General features: G+C 42.8%; 1 protein-coding gene across 3 annotated transcripts in view; it reads left to right on the top strand.

Annotated features, from left to right (window-relative positions):
• UBN2 (ubinuclein 2) overlaps nucleotides 1-22,388 on the top strand; it is a 264,565-nt gene that overhangs the window by 210,724 nt on the left and 31,453 nt on the right. For all 3 annotated transcript variants that reach the window (XM_033935206.1, XM_033935205.1, XM_033935204.1), the window contains exons 12-13: nucleotides 4,809-4,851; nucleotides 9,355-10,962. In XM_033935206.1, coding sequence (XP_033791097.1) covers nucleotides 4,809-4,851; nucleotides 9,355-10,962 — 1,651 coding nt within the window. The remainder of the gene's footprint in view (nucleotides 1-4,808; nucleotides 4,852-9,354; nucleotides 10,963-22,388) is intronic.

Below are 22,388 nucleotides of genomic sequence, written 5' to 3'. Positions count from 1 at the left end.
AAATAGAGTACTTGGAGAGACGCAGAAAAAATAGTTAATGTCTTATTAAAGAAATGACAATTTTGCATGAGGTAAAACTCTTTATAGTTTATATATCTTTCCTTTTAACTGTTAAATGAAAGTTTTATAAACTATAAAGAGTTTTACCTCATGCAAAATTGTCATTTCTGCGGCCCTCCAAGTACCTACAAATCCAAAATGTGGCCCCACAAAGGATTTGAGTTTGAGACAACTGGTTTAGGAGCTACCTTTCAACTTTGTTTTTCTTGTAAATGTCTTATTACCTATCAAGCAAACATATATTTTTTATGATCCAGATCAATTGCAATATTTTTTGGAAGGCAAGGCTGCTTTAAGAGACCAGACGCGACCGTGTCACCTGCCAATCAGACAGTAATTAATTAAACCAATAGATCTCTCTAATTTCTTTTTGTATATTCTTTATCTCAACCTCCCTTGAAAGTGTGTGGTTCCTCTCTCTTATATTCTTGGACTGTAATCATAGTAATACTGAGACTGGGATGAGATTTTCTATCCCTTTTCTCATCTTTTTTCTCTTTGTTCATAATTTATTTTATGTATATTGTATTTCCTTTTTCAAAGTTTTTGCTCTTTGATGTTCAATGAAAATTTTAAAAAAAATTGTTGAAAATTATGTCTTATTCAGATTGCTTATGAACTATTTGGCTCAAGTATTTTTCATGACTGAAATGGTTGCAGGACCCCTCCAAGATTTAGTTAAATTAATAGCAGCTTGCTTGGTCTATTACAATATTTATAAAGTTGATATTTGTTATACTGAATAGATTTTAGTGTTTTCTCATGAATTAAAGAATACAAAGCTGACTGAGCACAAAGCCAAGCATGTTTATTGCTCAGCGTTGGGGCATGCTGGTAACTATTTTGAGCTTCCTACATAATGATTCTAGATCAGTGGTCTCAAATAGAGAGTTGCGCGGGGACAGAAATCCCACCCGTCCCCGCCAAAGTCCCACCCATCCCCGTGAGGACTCCCACCCGTCCCTGCGAGGAATCCCTCCGTCCCCACCTGTCCCCGCGAGGAATCCCTCCGTCCCCACCTGTCCCCGCGAGGAATACATCCGTCCCCGCGAGGAATCCCCTACGTCCCCGTAAACTACAGAAATAGTTATTTCATTTAATTATGCTACTGAATTAAAGGCTCTGGTAGAAACCCATATAAAAATAAGCAAAAAGACTTTATTAATTTGGAAATATTAATTGGGAAGAATACATACTTTGTAAACGGGTTTCTACCAGAGCCTCTAATGTTTATAAATTTTTATCAACACAACTAATATACTACTTTATCTTGAAGCAAAAAAAAAAAAAAAAGAATTTTTTTCCTACCTTTGTTGCATGGTTTCTGCTTTCTTCATGTTCTCATTCAATTCCTTCCATCCACTGTCTCTCTTTTCTCTGTGTCTTCCATTTGCTCTGTTACTGTGCCTCTACCTTTCTCCCCCCTCCCAAACTGGTCTGGCACCCATCTTCTTCCCTCCGCTCCCCCCATAGTCTGGCATCTCTGTCTTCTTCCCTGCCAGCGTCTTCTCCCCATCTCTCTTCCCCATTTCCTTTCAGCGTCCTTCTCCCCCCCCCCCATCTTCCCCATGTCCTATCAGGCAGCATCCTTCTCCCCCTCTGCCTTCCCCATGTCCTTTCAGCGTCCTTCTCCACCCATTTGTCTTCCCCATGTGCTTTCAGCGCCCTTCTCCCCCCTCTGTTTTCCCCATGTCCTTTCAGCGGCCTTCTCCCCCCCTCTGTCTTTCCCATGTCCTTTCAGCGGCCTTCTCCCTCCCTGTTTTCCCCATGTCCTTTCAGCGTCCTTCTCCTCCCCTATCTTCCCCATGTCCTTTCAGTGTCCTCCCCTCCTGTCTTCCCCATGTGCTTTCAGCGTCCTTCTCCCCCCTCTGTTTTCCCCATGTGCTTTCAGCGTCCTTCTCCCCCCTCTGTCTTCCCCATGTGCTTCCAGCGGCCTTCTCCCCCCTCAGTTTTACCCATTTCCCTTAAGCGTCTTTTCTTCTCCACTCCACCTTTCCTCCCTTTCTCCCTCCCTTTGTGGCGCTTCCCCACCCGACCGACAACAGAACAGCTCGGTCGGACAAATCTCCCTGTCCTGTAGCCGCGAATCTAAATTACCTTCTTACAGCAGCTGGAGTAGTGAAGCTGCTGTAAGAGGTAATTTAGATTCGCGGCTACAGGGCAGGGAGGTTTGTCGGCCGGGCCTGTTGTCGGTCGATCGGGGGACCTGACAGGCTGTGCACGTTCCCCGGGGTGGACCGCCCCCTCCCCCCTCTTTCGTACGCCATTGCCTTCTCCCTACCTGCCCTGCCGCACACAGCCAACCAGAAGTCTTCCTGATGTCAGCGCTGACGTCGGAGGAAGGGAGGGCTTTGCTTAAGCCCTCCCTCCGACGTCAGCACTGACATCGGGAAGACTTCCGTTCGGCTGTGTGCTGCGACAGGACAGGTAAGGAGAAGGAGACTACCCTCGCGGCTCGAGTGCACTGCGATCCAACCCCGCAGGAACCCCGCGACCCTCGGAGGCGTCCCCATGGGATCCCCGCGACCCTAGGGGGCATCCCCACGGGATCCCTACGACCCTAGGGGGCGTCCCCACGGGATCCCCATGACCCAAAGGGGGAACCCGCGGGATTCCCATCATCCCCGTTCCCGTGCAGCTTTCTAGTCTCAAACTCGCGTCCCGGGGGGCCACATGTGGCCCGCCAGTACTATTTTGAGGCCCTCGGTATGTTTATCATAATCACAAACGTAAAATAAAACAGAATGTTGATCATATGTCTCTTTAGCTATAAATTACAATATTATTATTAAGACTTAACCAAAAGGAAAGATTTATAAACTATTTTTACCTCATGCAAAATTGTCATTTCATTACTAAGACATTAACTATTTTTTCTTAGGCGCTCCAAGTACCTACAAATCCAAAATGTGGCCCTGCAAAGGGTTTGAGTTTGAGACCACTGTTCTAGATGTATTATTTGAGAAGAGATTTGGTTCTTTCTTCTACTTGTGTAAGCAATAATCTCTATTAAAGGACAACCTTAGCTGTATTCCAAAACAAAGGATCCCCAACATGCTGTTGATTATGATTGCAAAATTCATTCATCTTTAGTAGTAAAAAAAAATTATATTGAATAAGAAACCTCCACTGAAAGCCTCTTCCAATCCGCAAACTAGAACTGTCCAATTCAAATAGATTCAACGATTCACTTTGATAGAATCAATTAAATCTGGGAATAAAATCAGCCTCACCAATTCAGTGAAGGCGCAGTGTCGTCATGGTCTGGGAACTTGTCCACAGTGGCAGCCTTCACAACATGCTGCTTCTTGCCAGCATCAGGCCTTCCTCTCTGCTGGGTCCTGCCTTCATGGAAAAAGGAAGTAGGCAGGACCTGGCTGAGAGGAAGGCCTGACGCTGGCAAGAGCAGCGAGTTCTGAAGGTTGCGCTGCCGATGGTGTGTGTGTGGAGGGGGGGGGGTGAAGTGCAAGTTACATTCTCCTTGCTTGTGATATTGGTGTGCAGGTTAACTAACCTTCTCCACTCTGGATCCCTAAACGTAGAAGAGTATGTAAACCAAGCATAGAACACTAAAACTATGTAATGACTATGGCAGTTTAAAAAAAATCATGGGCAAGGTAACCTTAAGTGCCAGCAAGTATAGCCCAACATAAGCATGGAGAATGTAACTTGCACTACACAGCAAGCTCAACCCTCAACAATCTTCCTGGGCAGACATGATGGAAAGTATTGGTCTTTCTCTGCTGTAAATCAATACCTTGTGCTCCCTCCCTAGCTGCATTCAAATCCAAGCTAAAAGCCCACTTTTTAAAATCTGTTTTAAACTCCTTAACTCCCACTCACTGCTGTCAGATACCTATACTCACTGTATCATTTCCCCTACCATAATCTCCCCAACCCCAAAATGTCCTGTCTAGATTAGATTGTAAGCTCTTCTGAGCAGGGACCATCTATTTTATGTTAAAATATACAGTGCTGTATACGCCTTTCAGCACTTTAGAAATAATAAATAGTAGCATAACCCACTTATGCCTCTCTCAATCCTGCTTGTCAGTGAAAAATCCACCTCTACAATCTCACTAAGAGGATGGATTTACGCATGAGAGAATCCACGTATGCTCAGAATTTTACACCAAGTTCTGAGCTCTGAGAGAGCTGATCTGTCCCAGTGATATACAATGACATCAACTACTTTTGTGCCTATTAGTCTTGCATTGTATTTCTAATTACAATACTGCAGATTTGAACAAGTAGGTAGCTCCTTTATCAACAGGGCTACTGTTATACAACTAGATCTCAGGATTTTGGTGCTTTGTTTTAGTATTGGCTTTTATTCGTGGGAGGGGATTTTAAATACTTGAAAATAAAAGAACTTAAAGAATTTATTTGTAACAGACGTGAAAAATGTTTTAAATAAAATAAACATTGCCATCTTCATATGCAAAAAACTGTTCTGTTCTACTAAATATAAAAATACATATTTTTGTAAACTTTGTTTCATTCATCTTCATTGTGTAAGTTTGAAAACAGCAAGGTTTTTAAAAATGTTAGTATTCTACATTGTGTCTTATGTGGAAAAGTCAAATTTGACTACGTAATTGTAGCAAAATACCCAGGGGTTTGAAATTAAGAAAAGCCTGCTTTACAGGAAGAATTGATCGATGTTTTGTTTGGGGGGGGGGGTTTATCTCCCTGAGCTGGAGATTCATTTAAATATTCATGAATTCTTTCTTTGTCTTTCTATTTAGAACAAAGAAGAAAGTTATTTTGGCACCTAAACCTAAAGCAAAGGTAAATGTTTTCCTTGGGAAAAAGGGGGGAACTTGTTAGCAGCAGTGAAATTCTGTTTTTAATAGCTTTTCTTCTTTAAATGTATACTTAACTAGTATTTTAGCCCGTTACATTAACGGGTGCTAGAATATATGTCTGTGTGTCTTTATTTCTGTCTCTCTCCCGATGTCTGTCTCTCTCCCTGGCCCCCTTTGTCTGTCTTCCTGTGTCTCTCCCTGCCCCTGTGTCTTTCTTCTTTTCTTTCTATCACCATTTCTCTCCCACCACTTCCCTGTGCAGCAGCCATAGCAGCATTCCCTCCCCCTCCATTTCTCTCCCCCCACACTACTTCCCTGTGCAGCAGCAGCATTTCCCCTACCCCTCCTTTCCCTTCCCGCGGTCTGGCCGGCTCTCTTAGTCCCATACCGCCTCCCCCACTTCCCTTCCTGCGGTTCCGACAAACCTTCCGATTCCAGCAGCGTCTGCAGCACTCTACACACTGCTGCTTCTGGGCCTTCTACTGCCCAGCAAATCAGGGCAGTAGAAGGCCCCAAAGCAGCGTGTGTAGAGTGCTGCAGATGCTGCTTGAATTGGAAGGTTTCAGGACCCGCAGCCCTTGCCGGACCCGAAGCGAGCTCTGGGGGTTTTTAAGTCCGTTGGGGGAGGGGCGGAGAGCATCTCTTCTCCCTTCCAGCTCCATGCTTCTTGGCTTTATCCTTCAGACGGCAAGAGCCGCCGTGGCCGACAGGCTCCACGCCGCCGCACGCATGCACACTCCTACCTGCGGGTCCCTACAGCGCACGGAAAACAGGAGCACGCAGGTGGGTGTGCACATGCGCGCTTAGGGCTTTATTATATTAGATTCATCTTACAAGACATTCTTTCTAGAACTAAAGGCATCTACTTTCCAGGATGTCTATGCGGGTCCAAGGTATACACAAGCACCAGATGAGGCTCATTTCTTATACAAGTTGTCTTTCCTTCAAAGTTTTCATTTTTTAAAACACATTCAATATCTAATTTGTTAGTCACCACTAAAGAATTACCATATATACTCAATTATAAGTCAATCCAAATATAAGCCGAGAACCCCATTTTTCCCCCCAAAAGAAGGAAAAATGGTTGACTCTAATATAAGACGGGGGTTTAATAATCAAGTGCCCTGCTAGGATCTGCACCCAGCACTCCTTCCCCACTTCCTTTCCTGCCAGGATCTGCACCCAGCCCTTCTCACTCCTTGCCAGGCTCTGCACCCTGTCCCCCCTCCCTGCCATGTACCATCTCCCTTCCGATGCCTTACAGGCCTCCACAGAACCTTCCAAGGGATCCAGTGATCCAGCAGTGGGCCAGGATATGAGGGATCTTCATCTCCCATCCCAGCCAAATAAAAATAAAAAAACCCGTGCACCCTCCCCCGCACCACCCCGACTCCTCAGCGGCCGGCAGCCTCACTCACGGTGGATGGGACAGGAGGAATCCCTTCTGCCTCCTGTGCCTGCCGAAATTTATAACCACATCTCCGTTGCGTACCTTTCGGGTCCCTAGTAGCCAGCCGGTTCATGGAGCAGGAGCAATCTTCCTGCCCTCCTGCTCCGTTTGAAGCCATTGGATGATTGGCTGCTGAGTTCCAGCAAATGTTCACTATGCCTAAGATGGATTCTCTGTGGCTCAGATGACCAAGCGCATATCCCTTCCTAATGAAGAGGGCATAGTGCCTAAGAATCACCAGGATCACAGACTTGACATGTTATTCAAGAAGCAGTTTGAGACCTTGTCTCTGGTGGTGCAGGCTGCTAAGGCAACCTCTTTGTTGGTTCGAACGTGCCATTCTAAATTGCATGACCAGAATGGGGCGCATTCACATCCTCCTTCTCAGTTGTTGCTGGTAGGAGTGTACTATGTGTCTGATGCTTTGTATGATCTTTGGGTAGTGGGCAAAGTCTCAGCTTATTCTGTGTTCGCAGAATCTTGTGGATCAAACATTAAGCTGAAGATTCCACATCAAAACCCAAGCTCAGCAGGCTTCCTTTCAGGAGCAATATGCTGTTTGGCCAGGGGTTGGATGACCTCATGGCTAGTGTTAAGGATCACTGCCCAAAGTCACTTCTGGACAGCAAGCCTAGGACCTCTAAAGGGCAAGCCCGTGGGTCCTTTCGCAGCTTCTGCCATTCTCACCTTTTCTCCTCTGGGTCCTCGTCCCAGAGGTCCTTTTAGAGCCCATGGCAGAGATTCTCTGGAAGAAAAGCCTAGGGTTCTGCCTCCCACCCGGATCAGCCCAAGAAGTTGCAATGACACCAGGCCCCCCCAATCTCCCCGAGCAAGATCAGAGGCAGGCTACAAGACTTCCTAGCAGCTTGGGAGGTTATCACAACCAACCAATGGGTTCTGGATATGCTGGTCAACAACGTTGACACTAATGATACTGCCAGGTATCCCTGTGAATGTATCAAAAGAGACTTTGTGGCTCTGGGAGAGAAGATGAAGCAGTTAGATGCGCAGATGGCATTATCGTCCATCTTCCCTGTTGTGATTATACATCAGACATTGTATCATGAATCCCCAAAGATCTTACAAGAATTCTTCCAGATCTATAAACTGAGAAGAGAGCTTAGAGATGTAAATGGGATGAAATTAAATTTGGAGGGTAGAATGTCGACTATGTATGCTAAGATCAGAGCATCAGTGATATCTGTGGCTCGCGTACAACTATGGAATGCCTTGCCTGGTATCCTGTGGTTTTGTATGGGGAGGATGAATTTTAAGAAAATGCTGAAAACTCAGTTATTTGCCAGTGCCTTCTTATGCTAAGATGTATTTCAGTTGATAATCGCCTTCTAGAATTTTTCTGACATCAATGTATGATTTAAAGCTTGTTTGTACTTCTGAATTGATTGAATTTGTGCTCTATCCCTATTATAACAGGGATGATTAATGATGTTGTTTTGACATGTCTATGTTATATGTGAGATTCGGAGGGAAACAAGATTGTTTGTATGTGATATGGAAACCGCATAGTTGTATGTGGTATATAAATTTTTTAATAAATAATTTACATGAAAATAGTTACATGAAATTATAAAACTGTAATATATACACACACACACACACACACACACATATACATACACATATACATACACACACATATACATACACACACACACATATACATGCACACACACACACACACACATATACACACACACACACACATATATACACACACACACATATGAAATCAAACTTAAGCAAACCACAGATTTTCACTAATAAGGCTTGTTAAAATGCTTTTGAAGCCCCTAATGCAGTTTGGAGAAATATGGCCACATTGGGTTCTATTGCTTTCAATAAATAAGCTATATTTGGAAATCCTTGGTTGAAATACTCTTCTATGTACTGTTCTGATTTTGTACAGCACCGGCCTCTTCTCTTATCTTTTTTTTTTTTGCTTTGTGTTATAAAGTGAATGTATTACAGACAGACAATTCTCAGGAGTAATTTATCTCTGAAACTTGTGGAAATTGCTCACCTTTCTGTGGGTGAAAGTATACACATACTTTTACCCACAAAAATAATATATATATAGACTGTGAGAGGCAGTAGTACACACAGTTTTGCATATGTAAAATAATGCAGATTTGATATGGAAAACATATCTAGAGGAAGAAAACTGCAGGTACAATTTTGTAATAGATACAGAAGGGTGCTGATAATCTGGATATCCAGTTATCCAGATTGCTTTCTCCCTCCCGGACCCCTCCACACCTTACCTATAAAGCCCTGGTGGTCTAACCGAAGTGGGGCAGGAGCGATCTTCTTAAGCTCCTACCTTGAGCAGAGCCGTGATCAAAAATGGCTGCAAGTTCCCTCGACAGTCTGAGACTGTGTCAGGAACTCACGGCAACCATTTTTTATCATGGCTGTCCATGGGGCAGAAGCATAGGAAGATCGCTCCTGCCCCGCTTCACTGCTAGACCACCAGGGCTTTAAAGGTAAGGTGTGGAGGCAGGATGAAACAAAGTTCAATCATCCTGATTTCCCTTTATCTGGACTGCCATCTGCCAAAGTTAGTCTGGATAATTGGTGTTCTGTACTTACAGAAACAAAGAACAGGAGAATCAAATTCACAAAACTCAAAGACGCAAGGTAAGGAGTGGACATGTCCTATAAAGGGCCTTTATTAATCCATAAAACTCAGACTCAATTGAATTCACTAGTCTTTATAGGACATTTCTACTCCTTACCTTGTGTCTACTGTACTTACATCCATCTACTAAGGCAATTTTCAAAGGGATAATTTGTTCTTACTTTCCCTTTCAGAATTGGTATTAAGCATGTGGGTGAATGTAACTGTGAACTTTTCAACAATATAGACTGAAACTTGCCTCCTGTATATGCCTGTAGGATTAAGATAGTGTTTGAAACATGCCTCCTGTATATGCCTGTAGGATTAAGATAGTGCATAGAATAGCACAAAAATTGAATTGCATAAATATACCTTCTTTATTTTTTTTTGTACTCTAGGAATCTAGTCCAAAGAAGGAACAGAGAACCTCAGGACCCTCGGTGACTTTGATCCGTATTCCTGCCTCAAACTCCATTACTTCCATAACTTCAGCAGCTAGTTCCAATAATACACCAGGCCCTGAAACCATCTGCGTGGATGATTCACTCGATGAGGATTTATCCTTCAACCCATCCTCACTAGATTCTGTTTCTGAGGCTTTAGCTGTTCTCAACAATGGATCTAAGGTTCCTCCAGCCAACTCCAGCCTTGAAACGCCTACATCTAGACCTCGAACCACATTGAGAGAAGAAAAGCTTGCCACCATTATGAGCAAATTGCCTCTTTCTGCACCGAAAAAGGAACAGTCCCCTTCACCTCATTCATCAAGTCTTATTGCTGGTCACACAGGGTCCATACCAAAGAAATCCCAGGACTTGGCAGCACAGGTTGCTATTACTTCTGGCCTCATTGCGGGATCTTCTATTCAAAACCCCAAAGTTTCCTTGGAGCCCTTGCCAGCCAAGCTACTTCAGCAAGGGTTACAGAGATCGTTTCAGGCTCAAGTCTCCTCCACTTCTTCCTCTCCTCAATCCCAAGCAACAGCAGCATCACAGATTAAGTCCTCATCACAGACTCATACTTCCTCCTCTTCACAGTCACAAATGACTAAACTACATCCAACTTCTGTACAACAGAATTATGTAACCCCCTTGCAAGCAACCCTTAGCAAGTCACACACTAATCCAGTAGTGAGATTAACTAGCAGTCCCCAACTCTCCTCTTCATCTTCTATTCTGAAAACTCCAGAGAAGCAATCGGCATACCACCATATATCTGCTACATCCTCTACCGGAAGTAGCTCTCAGGGGTCTCATTCACTAGTCTCAAGGACATCAAGCCCTTCTACCTCTAGTAACTATTTAGCAAAGTCTGTTGTACCCCAGGTATCCTCCACTGGCTTCAAATCTCCCTTTTCTGTTGTCCCTTCTACTAAGTCCACCAGTTCAAACAGTTCTTCCAATTCTAGTGTACCAGTTGCCCAAAGCAGTTCCCACCATAAAACAGCTAGTGGAGCAAATATAAACAGGCAATCTCCTACAATGAACTTACTGTCCTCCAGCCGTTCATCAGGTGTTCAACCAGTGAAAAACCTTCAGCCTTCTAAACTGGCCAGTTCATCTCCTAAACTAGCCACCCCTTCTCCAAAGCAGGCCAACTCTTCTACTAAACTAATTACCCCTCCTCCAAAACCTGCGAGTTCTCCTAAATTGGTTACCCCTCCTTCCAAAATAACCAGTTCTTCACCTAAACTGGTCACACCTTCCCCAAAAGTAACCAGTTCTCCCAAAATAGTTGTTCCCTCTGCCAAGGTTCCCAATTCTTCACCTAAACTTAGCAGTCCATCACCCAAGCTGTCTAGCTCTTCTGGAACTGTCAACAAGAATAACTTGGTTGGAGTTGGTGCAAGTGTATCTAGTAATAGGGGCAGCCTTAACTCAAGTGGAAATAGGACTAGCCTTCCTGGGGGTACAGGAAGTGGAACACAGGGTGCTACAAAGCCACCATCTACTCCACATCGACCATCATCTGCCTCAGGGTCTCCATCTGCAGCAGCCGTTGTACAGGTATGTGTATATGTATATGTGCATTTTTTTCTGTACTATTTTTGAAGATGTTTTAGTAATCATATTTTTTTGCACCATGCTTGGAAAACATAAAAACTATCTATATCTTATATATCATGCATGTATAGGATGTTTTTCATAAAGTTGTTTTGATTATTTGGCTGTGCTGTAAACATCAATACCTGACATGAACTTTGACATATGAAATTAATCATTTATTTTATTTCTATTTCTGTAACTAACTTTCCATAAACAATGCTGAAAATAGAATAATGATGTAAAACACAATCCGCTATAATAAAACCCTTAGCGCACAAGGGCACTTCAAACTCCGTGGCTCCGTGCCGCCGCATGCACAGTAGAAGGAGCTTGTGGCGATATGGGACATGTGCGGCAGTTTCCCCAGCGGCGGTGGCAGTTTGCAATGCATGAGGCAGTTTCTTCAGCTGAAAAAGGAGCCAGCTGAATAAGGAGCCTGCGACGGTTTGCGTGCGGCAGTTTCCCTATTGCTACAAGGATCCTATGGCGGGTCCTGGCATAGCTGCTTCAGAAAACACGGGAGATTTATCAGATAAGAGCAGGGAAGGGGTGCTGCTGGACAGGGGGGAGGTAAAAGGAAGGGAGAAGGGCGACAGGGGAAGCAGGGAAGGTGTGCTGCTGGACAGGGGAGAGGTAAAAGGAAGGGAGAAAGGCTACTGCTGGACAGGGGGGAGGTAAAAGGAAGGGAGAAGGGCAACAGGGGGAGCAGGGAAGGTGTGCTGCTGGACAGGAGGAGTAGGGAAAGGGTACTCCTGGACAGGGGGGAGGTCAGACATCAGACCAGTGGGTTATGCAAGTTTCAAGTTTATTAGGATTTTTATATACCGCCTATCAAGGTTATCTAAGCGGTTTTTTACAATCAGGTACTCAAGCATTTTCCCTATCTGTCCCGGTGGGCTCACAATCTATCTAACGTACCTGGGGCTATGGAGGATTAAGTGACTTGCCCAGGGTCACAAAGCGAAAGCCTCTGAATCATCCTGCAAAAGAGTCTCTTTTCAGCTCCCTTCAGAAGTCCCTCCTTCACCAAGAGCTCTCAGCTGTTTTCCAGTTCAGTGCGATAGAACAAGTTCCCCTCCAGGAGAAGGACCCAGGGTTCTCAAAATATTTCATGACACCAAAAAAGACAAAAGATCTCCATACAATTCTGGATCTCCATGCTCTGAACTAATTCTTAATGAAGTAGAAGTTTTGTATGGTCTCTCTGGGACCTTTCTTACCATTACTGGAGAAGAACTACTGGCTCTACTCTTTAGACCTCAAGAAGCATACATGCATATTTCCATCTTACCTACCCACAGGAAATATCTTCGCTTTCAAGTGAGTTCATACCATTTCCCTTTGGTCTAATGTCAGAACCAAGAGTGTTTACGAAATGCTTGGTGGTAGTGGCTGCAATCCTCCACTCGTGGGTTTTATGTCTTCCCTTCTATGGACAACTGGCTAACCGAGGCATCATCGCAACAAGCTCAACATGCCATCAATGCCACTGTTCATAGTCTGGAGTTTCTGGGATTTGCAGTCAAATACCAGAAATTACATCTCCAACCAACTCAAACCTTGGAGTTCATAGGAGCTCTTCTAGATATGACCTAAGCTCATGCTTTTCTACCTCCACAGAGAGTCTACAATTTTATCCAACTTTAGCAGAAAGTCTCCTTTCTGTCACACATCACTGCACAACATTAAGGTCCCCCTCTTATGGGCATCCAGACCAATCAGCCTTAGGCTCCTTCCCAGTGCATCCAGGGAGGGGCCTGGGGCTCTGATTGGCTCAGGTTGTTTAAGGCCCTTCCTATGGGATGCACCGGGCAAGGGAAGACACATTTTGAAGAGGCGGGCCAGCTGACCGCAGGGAGTAGGCATTCCTCCGGTCAGCCAACTAATTCAAGGTAAGGGGGAGAGGGGTTGGAGGCTGGGGGATGTTGTGTTGCAGCAGGAGAGAATGGGCATCTCTCTCACTGCTGGGGGGGGGGTCGTCACTGCTGCAGGGAGGTGTTTGTGGCAGGAGACAGTGGGCATCTCTCCTGCTGTGTGTGGGGGGGGTGTTTGCAGTGGGAGAGAATGGGCATCTCTCCTGCTGCTGGCGGTGGGAGAGAGTGGGTATCTCTTCTGCTGCAGTAGGGGGGGGTGTTGGTTGGCAGCAGATGAAATTGGACATCTCTTCCATTGTTTTGTTTTTGGGGGGGGGTTCTTTTTGCATTTATTCTGCACATATGCCCATCGCTATCACCAGCGATGGGCACATGCAAATTTAACGAGTCTTCGCTACTCTCCGCCAACCTCATTTGCATGAGCGTTTTTGGGAGAATGACTCGCTTTTTTAAATTCGCTACTGTTTTTTTAGCGCGTTTTTTAAAGAATCTAGGCCTTAGTTTTGTTCCATTTACTAGCTTCAAAAGATAGTCTTATCAAGGAATCTCTTAAACATGCATCCTTTTAAAGTTGAAAATGAGAACAAAAGGATTCCACATGTACGGCAGGCGTTCACTTGTTGAACAAATTGATTTAAAAGATAGGTCAGTGCAAGGCTTAATAATGTTTTATAACACAAACGGGCAAATTTGAAAACAATTCTAGCCTCCACTGGCAACCAATGCAGTTTTTTATAATATGGTGTAACATGTTCATTCTTTTTCAGGCCAAAGATTAAAAATATAGCTGTGCTTTGTATAAATCTCAATCTCTCGATAGTTTTCTTATAAGATCCCAGGTAAATGATGTTACAATAATCCAAGGTGCTCAAGATCAAAGACAGCACCAATAGTCTGAAAGATGCAAAAATCAAAGTATGATTTCAGAGTACGTAGTTTCCATAGAGTGAAAAAAAAAACATTTTTTAACCAAGATATCGGTAAGGTAATCAAAAGTTAGAGATTGGTCTAAATGACTCCTAAAATTTTTATGGTGGTATTAATAGGATAGTCCCTTCCATTCAGTTTTAAAGAAGTCTTCTTAGATTTATTGGTTGAACTGGCCAAAAAATTTTTAAGCATGCTGACTTCATTAAAGTGTGGAAGTACCTGAACAAAGAACCGATGGGATGGAAGAATTGAAAGAAGCTATAAAATCTCCAACAGATCTTTATATAAAGAAGGTGAACAAGAGAAACAGGAAACTGGTATGGTTCACCAAACAAGTTGCTAACAAAATAAAGGCAAAAGAGGCGGCATTCTTGATATTCAAAAGAATACAAGAAGAGAAACATACGAGTAGAAAAGATTACCGGATAAAACTGAAAGTAAAGTAAGAAACACAGCTGGCAAAGGCTCTAGTGGAAGAACAAATGGCTGAAAATACAAAGAAGGGTAGTGAATAGAGGAAGGCTAGAAATGGAGACTAAGGGCTAGATTCACTAAGGGCACGGACTGGATCCGATCTGTGTCCGGGGGGGGAGGGGGGCTGAATCACGAATCGCCCTCATGCAAATGAGGGCAATGGGAATCACACCCCTAACCAACTGCAAGGATCACTGAATAGCGATCCCGACGCATGCGCAGACCATCTGACGATGGTCTGCGCATGCACTGGCTCTCCGTGCTCGGCAGAGATTTTTACTTTTTTTTTTTTATCACGAGCCCGTGGTTTAAACCTGCGGGTTAAAACCACAGGCTTGCACTGTAGGGCAGAGAGCAGGAGATCAGCCCAAGAGCAGAGAAGCAGGGCAGCAGAAGGTAAGGCAGTTGAAAAGGACCTGAGCAACTGGTCCTCAGCAGTCGCTTATTTTTGGATCGGTCAGCCCAATCGGTGTCCCTCATCTTTTTTTAGTGAATCGTTTCCTGCCTACATTTGAATGCCATTCCCCCATCATTTGCATGCACGAATCGGAGGATGATCGGGACAGAGGTTAGTGAATCGGGTCGTAAAGGATTTACTAAGTGGTCAGAACTTGATCGGTGGGCTTAGTGAATCTAGTCCTAAAAGATGCAATAAACTACTATGAGGAAAAAGCAGCTATGCTTAAATACTTTTGTCTTCACTTAAGTAAATCCTTTCATAGGACCTTGGACAGCTCATAAAGGTACAGGTGAAAATGAAGACAGTATTACACAGTTTATGGAAGAAAGCTTTTATAATAACTGAAAAGCTGAAAATGAATAAGGCCATGGGGGCCATCCCAGAATCTTGAGAGAGTTCAGAGAGATTCTGGCAGGCCCTCTTAAAGATTTGATTAATAAATCCTTGGTGATAGGGGAGGTTCTGCAGGATTGGAGAAGAGCTGATGTAGTTCCTCTTCACTAAAGTGGAGACAGAAGAAGTGGGAAACTATAGGCCAGTAAGCCCTACTTTGGTGGTTGGATAGGTAATGGAGGCATTGCTCAAGGAGAGGATAGTGAGTTTTCTGGAATTCATTGAGTTACAAGAACTGAAGTAATATGGTTTCACCAAAGGAAAATTATGTCAAACAAATCTGATCAATTTCTTTGGCTGGGTGGCCAGAGAATTGGATAGTGGACATGTGCTGGATGTTCGAGCAATGGCGTCTTCAGTATCCAATCTACATTCCACTCCTATTAAGGACATGTGTAAAACAGCCACCTGGCATTCAATTAATATCTTCATTTTCATTTACTGTTTGGAGAATCATTCCAGAAGAGTGAGTCCCACTCCCTCAGCACTACTTGCCCATTGCACAAGCTACAGTGTATCAGCTCATTAGTTGCTTTCCCCTGAGCCCACAGTTCATAGCAGAGGCTGGGTAACTGGAACATTGGTTATGGAAGGTTTCTGTCCCTCTATCAATCACTACTGCTCTGACATGATCATTTATGTCCTCCAACACAACAGTATCAACCGTGATTTCATACCAGTATGAGCTGGTTACCTTGGTTTGGGTGTGGGCCTGTGCAAACAAAGCCAAATGCATTCATAGGTAGTATAGCAAAACTCTTTATTAATTCAAAAGCCCTGAGTCCTGTTACTTCACAGGGCCGTATCGAGTCATATGTATGTTCTGTATTATCACATGCATGTTTTATACAATTGGTTACCATTAAAGTCCCTTTAGTTTGGACTGGAGACCTGGCCTTCTCTGCTTCCCTTGGTTGTTTTTGTACCTCACAGGGCCAGGCATACAAGGAGCAGTCTTTGTTCAATAAACAAAAATCCCTAAGATGGGCCTGTGGCTGACAGGACCCAAGACAGGTCTGTGGTTTGAGACTGCCACACATAAGAACATAAGCAATGCCTCCACTGGGTCAGACCTGAGGTCCATCGTGCCCAGCAGTCCGCTCACGCGGCGGCCCAACTGGTCCAGGACCTGTGCAGTAATCCTCTATCTATACCCCTGTATCCCTTTTTCCAGCAGGAATTTGTCCAATCCTTTCTTGAACCCCAGTACAGTACTCTGCCCTATTACGCCCTCTGGAAGCGCATTCCAGGTGTCCACCACACGTTGGGTAAAGAAAAACTTCCTAGCATTCATTTTGAATCTGTCCCCTTTCAACTTTTCTGAATGCCCTCTTGTTCTCTTATTTTTCGAAAGTTTGAAGAATCTGTCCCTCTCTACTCTCTCTATGCCCTTCATGATCTTGTAAGTCTCTATCATATCTCCTCTAAGTCTCCTCTTCTCCAGGGAAAAGAGTCCCAGTTTCTCCAATCTCTCAGCATATGAAAGGTTTTCCATACCTTTTATCAGACATGTCGCTCTCCTCTGAACCCTCTCGAGTAATGCCATATCCTTCTTAAGGTAGGGCGACCAATATTGGACGCAGTACTCCAGATGCAGACGCACCATCGCCCGATACAACGGCAGGATAACTTATTTTGTTCTGGTAGTAATACCCTTCTTGATTATACCTAGCATTCTATTCGCTCTCTTTGCAGCCGCTGTGCACTGTGCCGTCGGCTTCATTGTCATGTCCACCATTACCCCCAAGTCCCTTTCTTGGGTACTCTCCTTCAATAACATCCCTCCCATCGTATAGCTGTACCTCGGGTTTCTGCTTCCCACATGTAGTACTTTATATTTCTCAACGTTGAACTTCATCTGCCATCTCGTCGCCCATTCCCCTAGTTTGTTCAAGTCCCTTTGCAATTCTTCGCAGTCCTCCACTAAATAGTTTTGTGTCGTCCGCAAATTTTATTATCTCAAACTTCATCCCTGTTTCTAGATCATTTATAAATATATTAAATAGCAGTGGCCCAAGCACCGAGCTCTGCGGGACACCACTCGTGACCCTCCTCCAGTCCGAGTAGTGGCCCTTCACTCCTACCCTCTATTTCCTACCCGCCAACCAGTTTCCGATCCCCAAACACAGCTTTGCAACAGCCTTTCTTTAGTCCGGTAACACAGCCTGGCCCCAGTCAGACTTCAGAACAAGGCTTACAAGTATTCAGCAAAAGAAGTTGACTTACCTCAGCTAGGCTGAATGTTGTAGTCGAGGTGTATACTGGGATCACGTTCTCCTCTGGGTACCCTTAACCCAGTTCTGGCCCTGCCTCTCATATTTTCTGGCAGCTACTTCCTTCCTATTGACTGCACTATTGAACGATCTTACCATTTAGATATGATCATGAATGTCTTTTCAGGTTTTCCATAAAATTTTAAAAACTACGATGTTTCAACGTTTTTAGAATGTAATTCCTAATGTATCTTAAAATCAACACATCTTTGTAAACACATTTTTATTGTAATATTCTAGGAACATCACTCAGAATTTACATGGCTGCTCACAAAATACTTGCAAATCTGGAAAATGTTTTTTTAGAACTTGTTGCTTACAAAAATAAATTTTTTTTAGATCTTGTTGCTCGCTTGAGAAAAAATTTGCATGCACCTGGCCAACCTTGGAGCATTGTCACTTCCCCCTAAGGAGGAGTTAAATAAATGAAAGTGGCTCTAGCAAATTAAGATAGTTTCTAGCAGGAGGAGTGGTAACGTCCTACAGACTCATCACACAGAGCCTCACTTTAGAAGCAGATTTGAAGGCCCCATCTCCAACTTCTGCAGGCGCAGGGCATGCATCTGTCTCACACTCATTACCTGTCCCTTCTGCAACCACTGGCATTGATTTTTCCTTTCCTCCTCTGAGTCTGAATTTTCTCACTCTGGCTGCAATCCTTCATCAGATACACAAATCCGAAAGGCTCTATTTTTTTTACAATCTTGATCTTTCTTAGCTTTTATTTTAATAGTTTATGCTTAGCAGCACCACTTAAAGGCTTTCAGTCTTTAACAATAACAATATTGACCACAACTGACAAAATGTTAATGATAACAGATAAATGAAATAAGCAGAAGTAGGTTACATAGAATGTGAAACATAATCTAAGTAGATATTGGTAGATGGAGGAAAGAAAATATTTTTTTTGGTCGTTACTGTTAGAGTTATAGGATAATGTCACAAGCATTGGTAAATTCAAAACATGATGTTATTGAAAATTTATTGGTATTATTTTCCTTTCTTTTTCCGTATCCTGTACTCTTTCTGGGATTATATATGATAAATTTTTAATTAAAAAAATTCTAAATATCAGACTTTCAGCCGTGTTTATAAATAGTTATCACGTTCCTGAAGAACACACCCATCAAACTGTACAGGTAGGTGTCTACACAAAACCCGCCTTGATGAGCAGGCTAGGCTTTTCAAATTATCTTTCACACTGCTAACTTTACTAAAGTTTCCTAACTTGGCTACTGAAATGTAAACAAAATCTGCAAGGTTTATTTTCCATTACCATTCCTAGGTAAGAAAGTAGCTTTAAGTCTTATAACTGGTTTAATGTGTAGTTAGAGATTACATTGAAGAAACTGCTATATTTATAGAGAATATTTGGATGTTAAAGAGAAAAGTTAGATTCAGCAGAATTTGATTGTATCGCAGTATCTCCTTGCTTGCCCTTCTTACAGAATAAATCCAAATCCATTTTATTTGATGTACTGCCAGTTTTCTAAAAGAAGAAATCTAAACAGTGTACAAAGCTCTAAAAACAGGGAAGAAAAATATAACACAAAACTAAATAGTATAGCAGAAGACATGAAAGGAAAGAAAGGAAAAGTTACATAGTACAAAAAAAGGGAGGAGAAATGCTATGCGAGGGATGGCAATACATAGGGGAGAAGGGGAAATACTATGGGAGGGTTGGCAATCAGTTTATCAAGGCAAGATAGTAAAAGAAAGAGGGACCAGAGATAGCCTAGGTGAAAAGGCCAAGGAAAAGTAATAAGCCTTTAATTGAGACTTAAAAGTATCAAAAGAGGGCTCAAGTCTCAGGTACTGGGGAAGAGAGTTCCACAGAATGGGGGCAAGAGTGCTAAAGCAAGAGTCTCTAGCGAGATCCAGGAAAACCTGACGAAAAGAAGGCACTACTAATAAGCCCAAGTCAGGGTGTAGGGAATCGAAAAGGAAGCTAAAAATGAGGGAAGACAAGATGATTGTATTTTATGGGATAAAACATTAATCTTGAACAGAATCCAATAAGCCAGTGTTCTTCAACCTTTTTACACCTATGGACCGGTGGAAATAAAAGAAATATTTTGTGAACCGGCACCAGTCTGCGGACCAGCAGTTGAAGAACACTGGGCCAAGTCGTGGGCCAGACCCTGCCCCAGACCCCACCCCCATAATAATACTAATTATAACACAATTTTTTCCATTTATTTTTCATATATACAAACACAATATAATCTTATTAACACATAATGGTTAACCACAAAATTAAACTATACAAAGCTATATTCCTAAATTTACCATTGGTGATTATATTTGGTTTTTGCATGAATAAAAAAATTGTTTGATCGTAAACTACACAAAGCACACTGCATGCTTCTCAACATTTATTCCTACCAGAAAATAGATAACCTCTTTGCAAATACAGACCAAAAACTAAAAGTAGTAATATATACAAACAAAACCCTAAGATGCAAGACTCTGCATGCAGTACAACCCCAGAGAAAAAGAAACAAATGCATTTCTTCCTGAACAGTGCAAAATACAGACAGCAGATGCACGTGCTGGCCATGTGGACCAGCAGCAAATTTCTGCGGACCGGCACCAGTCCATGCACCGGTGGTTGAAGAACACTGCAATAAGCAACTGGGGAGAAATGTTCAGAAATAAGAAGAGGAGTAGTGTGAACATATTTCTTGCAATTGTACAGAAGCTTTACAGTGGTGTTCAGACTAGTTGCAACTGATACACAGACAATAAGAATAGAATTGCAGTAATCAAATTTAGACAGTATAAGGGAGTAAAGAAGACTATGATGAGAACCTGGTTCTAAAAAAGCACAAATAGAACAAAGCTGTCGGAGCCAAAAAAAAAAAGGAAGAAACTGTTTTGAAATGTGAGAGCATTGTCCATTGTAACCCCCAGGATTTTTGGTCAAGAAACGAGAGGAAGCAATGTGCCTTTGATAGTAAATGATGGGGGATCCATGGGGGGGGGGGGTAGAGGCAGCAAAGATCATTGCTATTTACTGGAATTAAGTTTCAAGTGATTGTTACTCAACCAGTCAGCAACAGAATCCAACTTGCCAGAAAACAGGGTATGGTCAATGACAGAGGTGGAATTAAAAGGATAAAGAAACTGTACATCATCAGCATAAAGAAAGTAAAACCTAGGGCTCCTTTTACTAAGCTGCATTAGTGTTTTTAGTGCACGCAGCATTTTAGCATGCGCTAAACCCGCGCTATGCGGCTAGAACCTAACACCAGCTCAATGCTGACGTTAAGGTCTAGCGCGGGTGGCAATTTAGCGAGCGCTATTCCGTACGTTAAAGCCCTAACGCGACTTAGTAAAAGGAGCCCCTAGTGTTTGAAGAAGAGGGGCCAAAAAAAATGTTGAATAAAGTTAGACCCAGAATGGAACCCTGGGGCACACCAGATAGGAGGCTGGGTGTGATGTAAAAGAATTAGAGTAAATTAACTTTGTAAGAGTGATCTGTAAGATATGAATGAAACCACTGAAATGTCTGAATAGTAATGTTCAAATCCCTAAGGTACAGAATGATCCACCTATTCAAACGCAGCTGACAGTTCTAGAGAGAAAAGTACATCTCTCCAATTATCCAACATCAATCTGATATAATTAGTGAGCCCCAAAATGGAGTGTTCAAGAGGGATAAGGCTGGAACCCAGTTTGATAGGAATGGAGAGCTTGGGCTTCTTCTAAATAACTGGAGAGTTGGGGGGGGAACCCCAAGTTTTATTTTACTATCTTGGAGAGAAAAGGGATATTGGATATTGGCCTGTAGTTGCTGACAAAAGAACCATCCAATTTTGTGTCTTTTAGCAAGGGAGTGACAATGGCCTGTTTCCAAGATGAAGGAAAAATAGCAGAAGAGAGACTAGAAGTAACATGGAAAGAAACAGAAGTAGTGGTTGGAGAAATTTCTGGAGACGGAAGGCTGGGATAGGGTCATTAAGTAGGGAGGGGTGAAAAAAGGAAATAATATTCTGAAATGAATCTTCATTTGGGACGTTGAATGAGGCAAGGGAGGCAAAAGGGATAGCAGAAGAAGGGGAAGAGACAGTTGGAATAGCCAGACGTACAGGCAAGGATTGCCTTAGCTGAGTGATCTTGTAGCTGAGTAATCTTGAAGCAAAGTCGTCTGCAGACAGTACAGAAGAGGTCATAATGGATGATGGGAAGGTAAAATGATCAAGTAAATGGTAGAGTTGAGATATATTCTAGTGGGGATTAATTTAACAAAAAATGTAGAACTGTTATATGCTGTTAATTATTTCCCACTTCTGAAAGCGATCTGGTAGGATATTGAAAGATGGAAACATCTAAATATCTCCTGGCTGGGTAGAGTACAAACAATAAAGATGGTGGTGCTTCCGAGGCTGTTATATCTTTTTTCAGCCCTACCGATCCCTTTACCAAAAAATTTTTTATGCAGTTAGAGCGGAAGATATTAGCTTTTATCTGGCACCATAAAACTCCAAGAATTTCACGAGCAATGATGTATCAACCTAGAAAATTGGGTGGAATGGCAGTACCACAATTTCAATATTATCAAGCAGCAATATTATCAAGCAGCAATTACAATATTTAGTAAATTGGAAATGGGATAGTGGAAAATCTTGGGTATGTATGGAACAGGAGTTGCTGGAAGGGTTTCCATTGTGGACAATACCTTGGCTTCAACTCTCACAACTCTCTATAATAGCTGAGAACTCTAACCCTGTAATATGACACACTCTTGACCTGTGGATTCAGGTACGTAGGTGATGTTACGGGGATAAAAATAATTTTATGGGGGTAGCTATTATATATGCCTAATTTTACTCCGGGAGAAGTTGATGTGGCCTTTCATCTCTGGGGAAAGAAAGGTCTAAAAGTATTAGGTCAATTGTTGGAAGATGGGAAAATTATCCCTTTTGAATTACTGAGAGAAGAATATGGCCTCGTACCAAGTGATCTATTTTATTATAGACA

Source organism: Geotrypetes seraphini, chromosome 2 (genome assembly GCF_902459505.1).
Source record: "Geotrypetes seraphini chromosome 2, aGeoSer1.1, whole genome shotgun sequence".
Lineage (NCBI taxonomy): Eukaryota > Metazoa > Chordata > Amphibia > Gymnophiona > Dermophiidae > Geotrypetes > Geotrypetes seraphini.
This window is presented reverse-complemented; position numbering and strand designations above follow the sequence as displayed.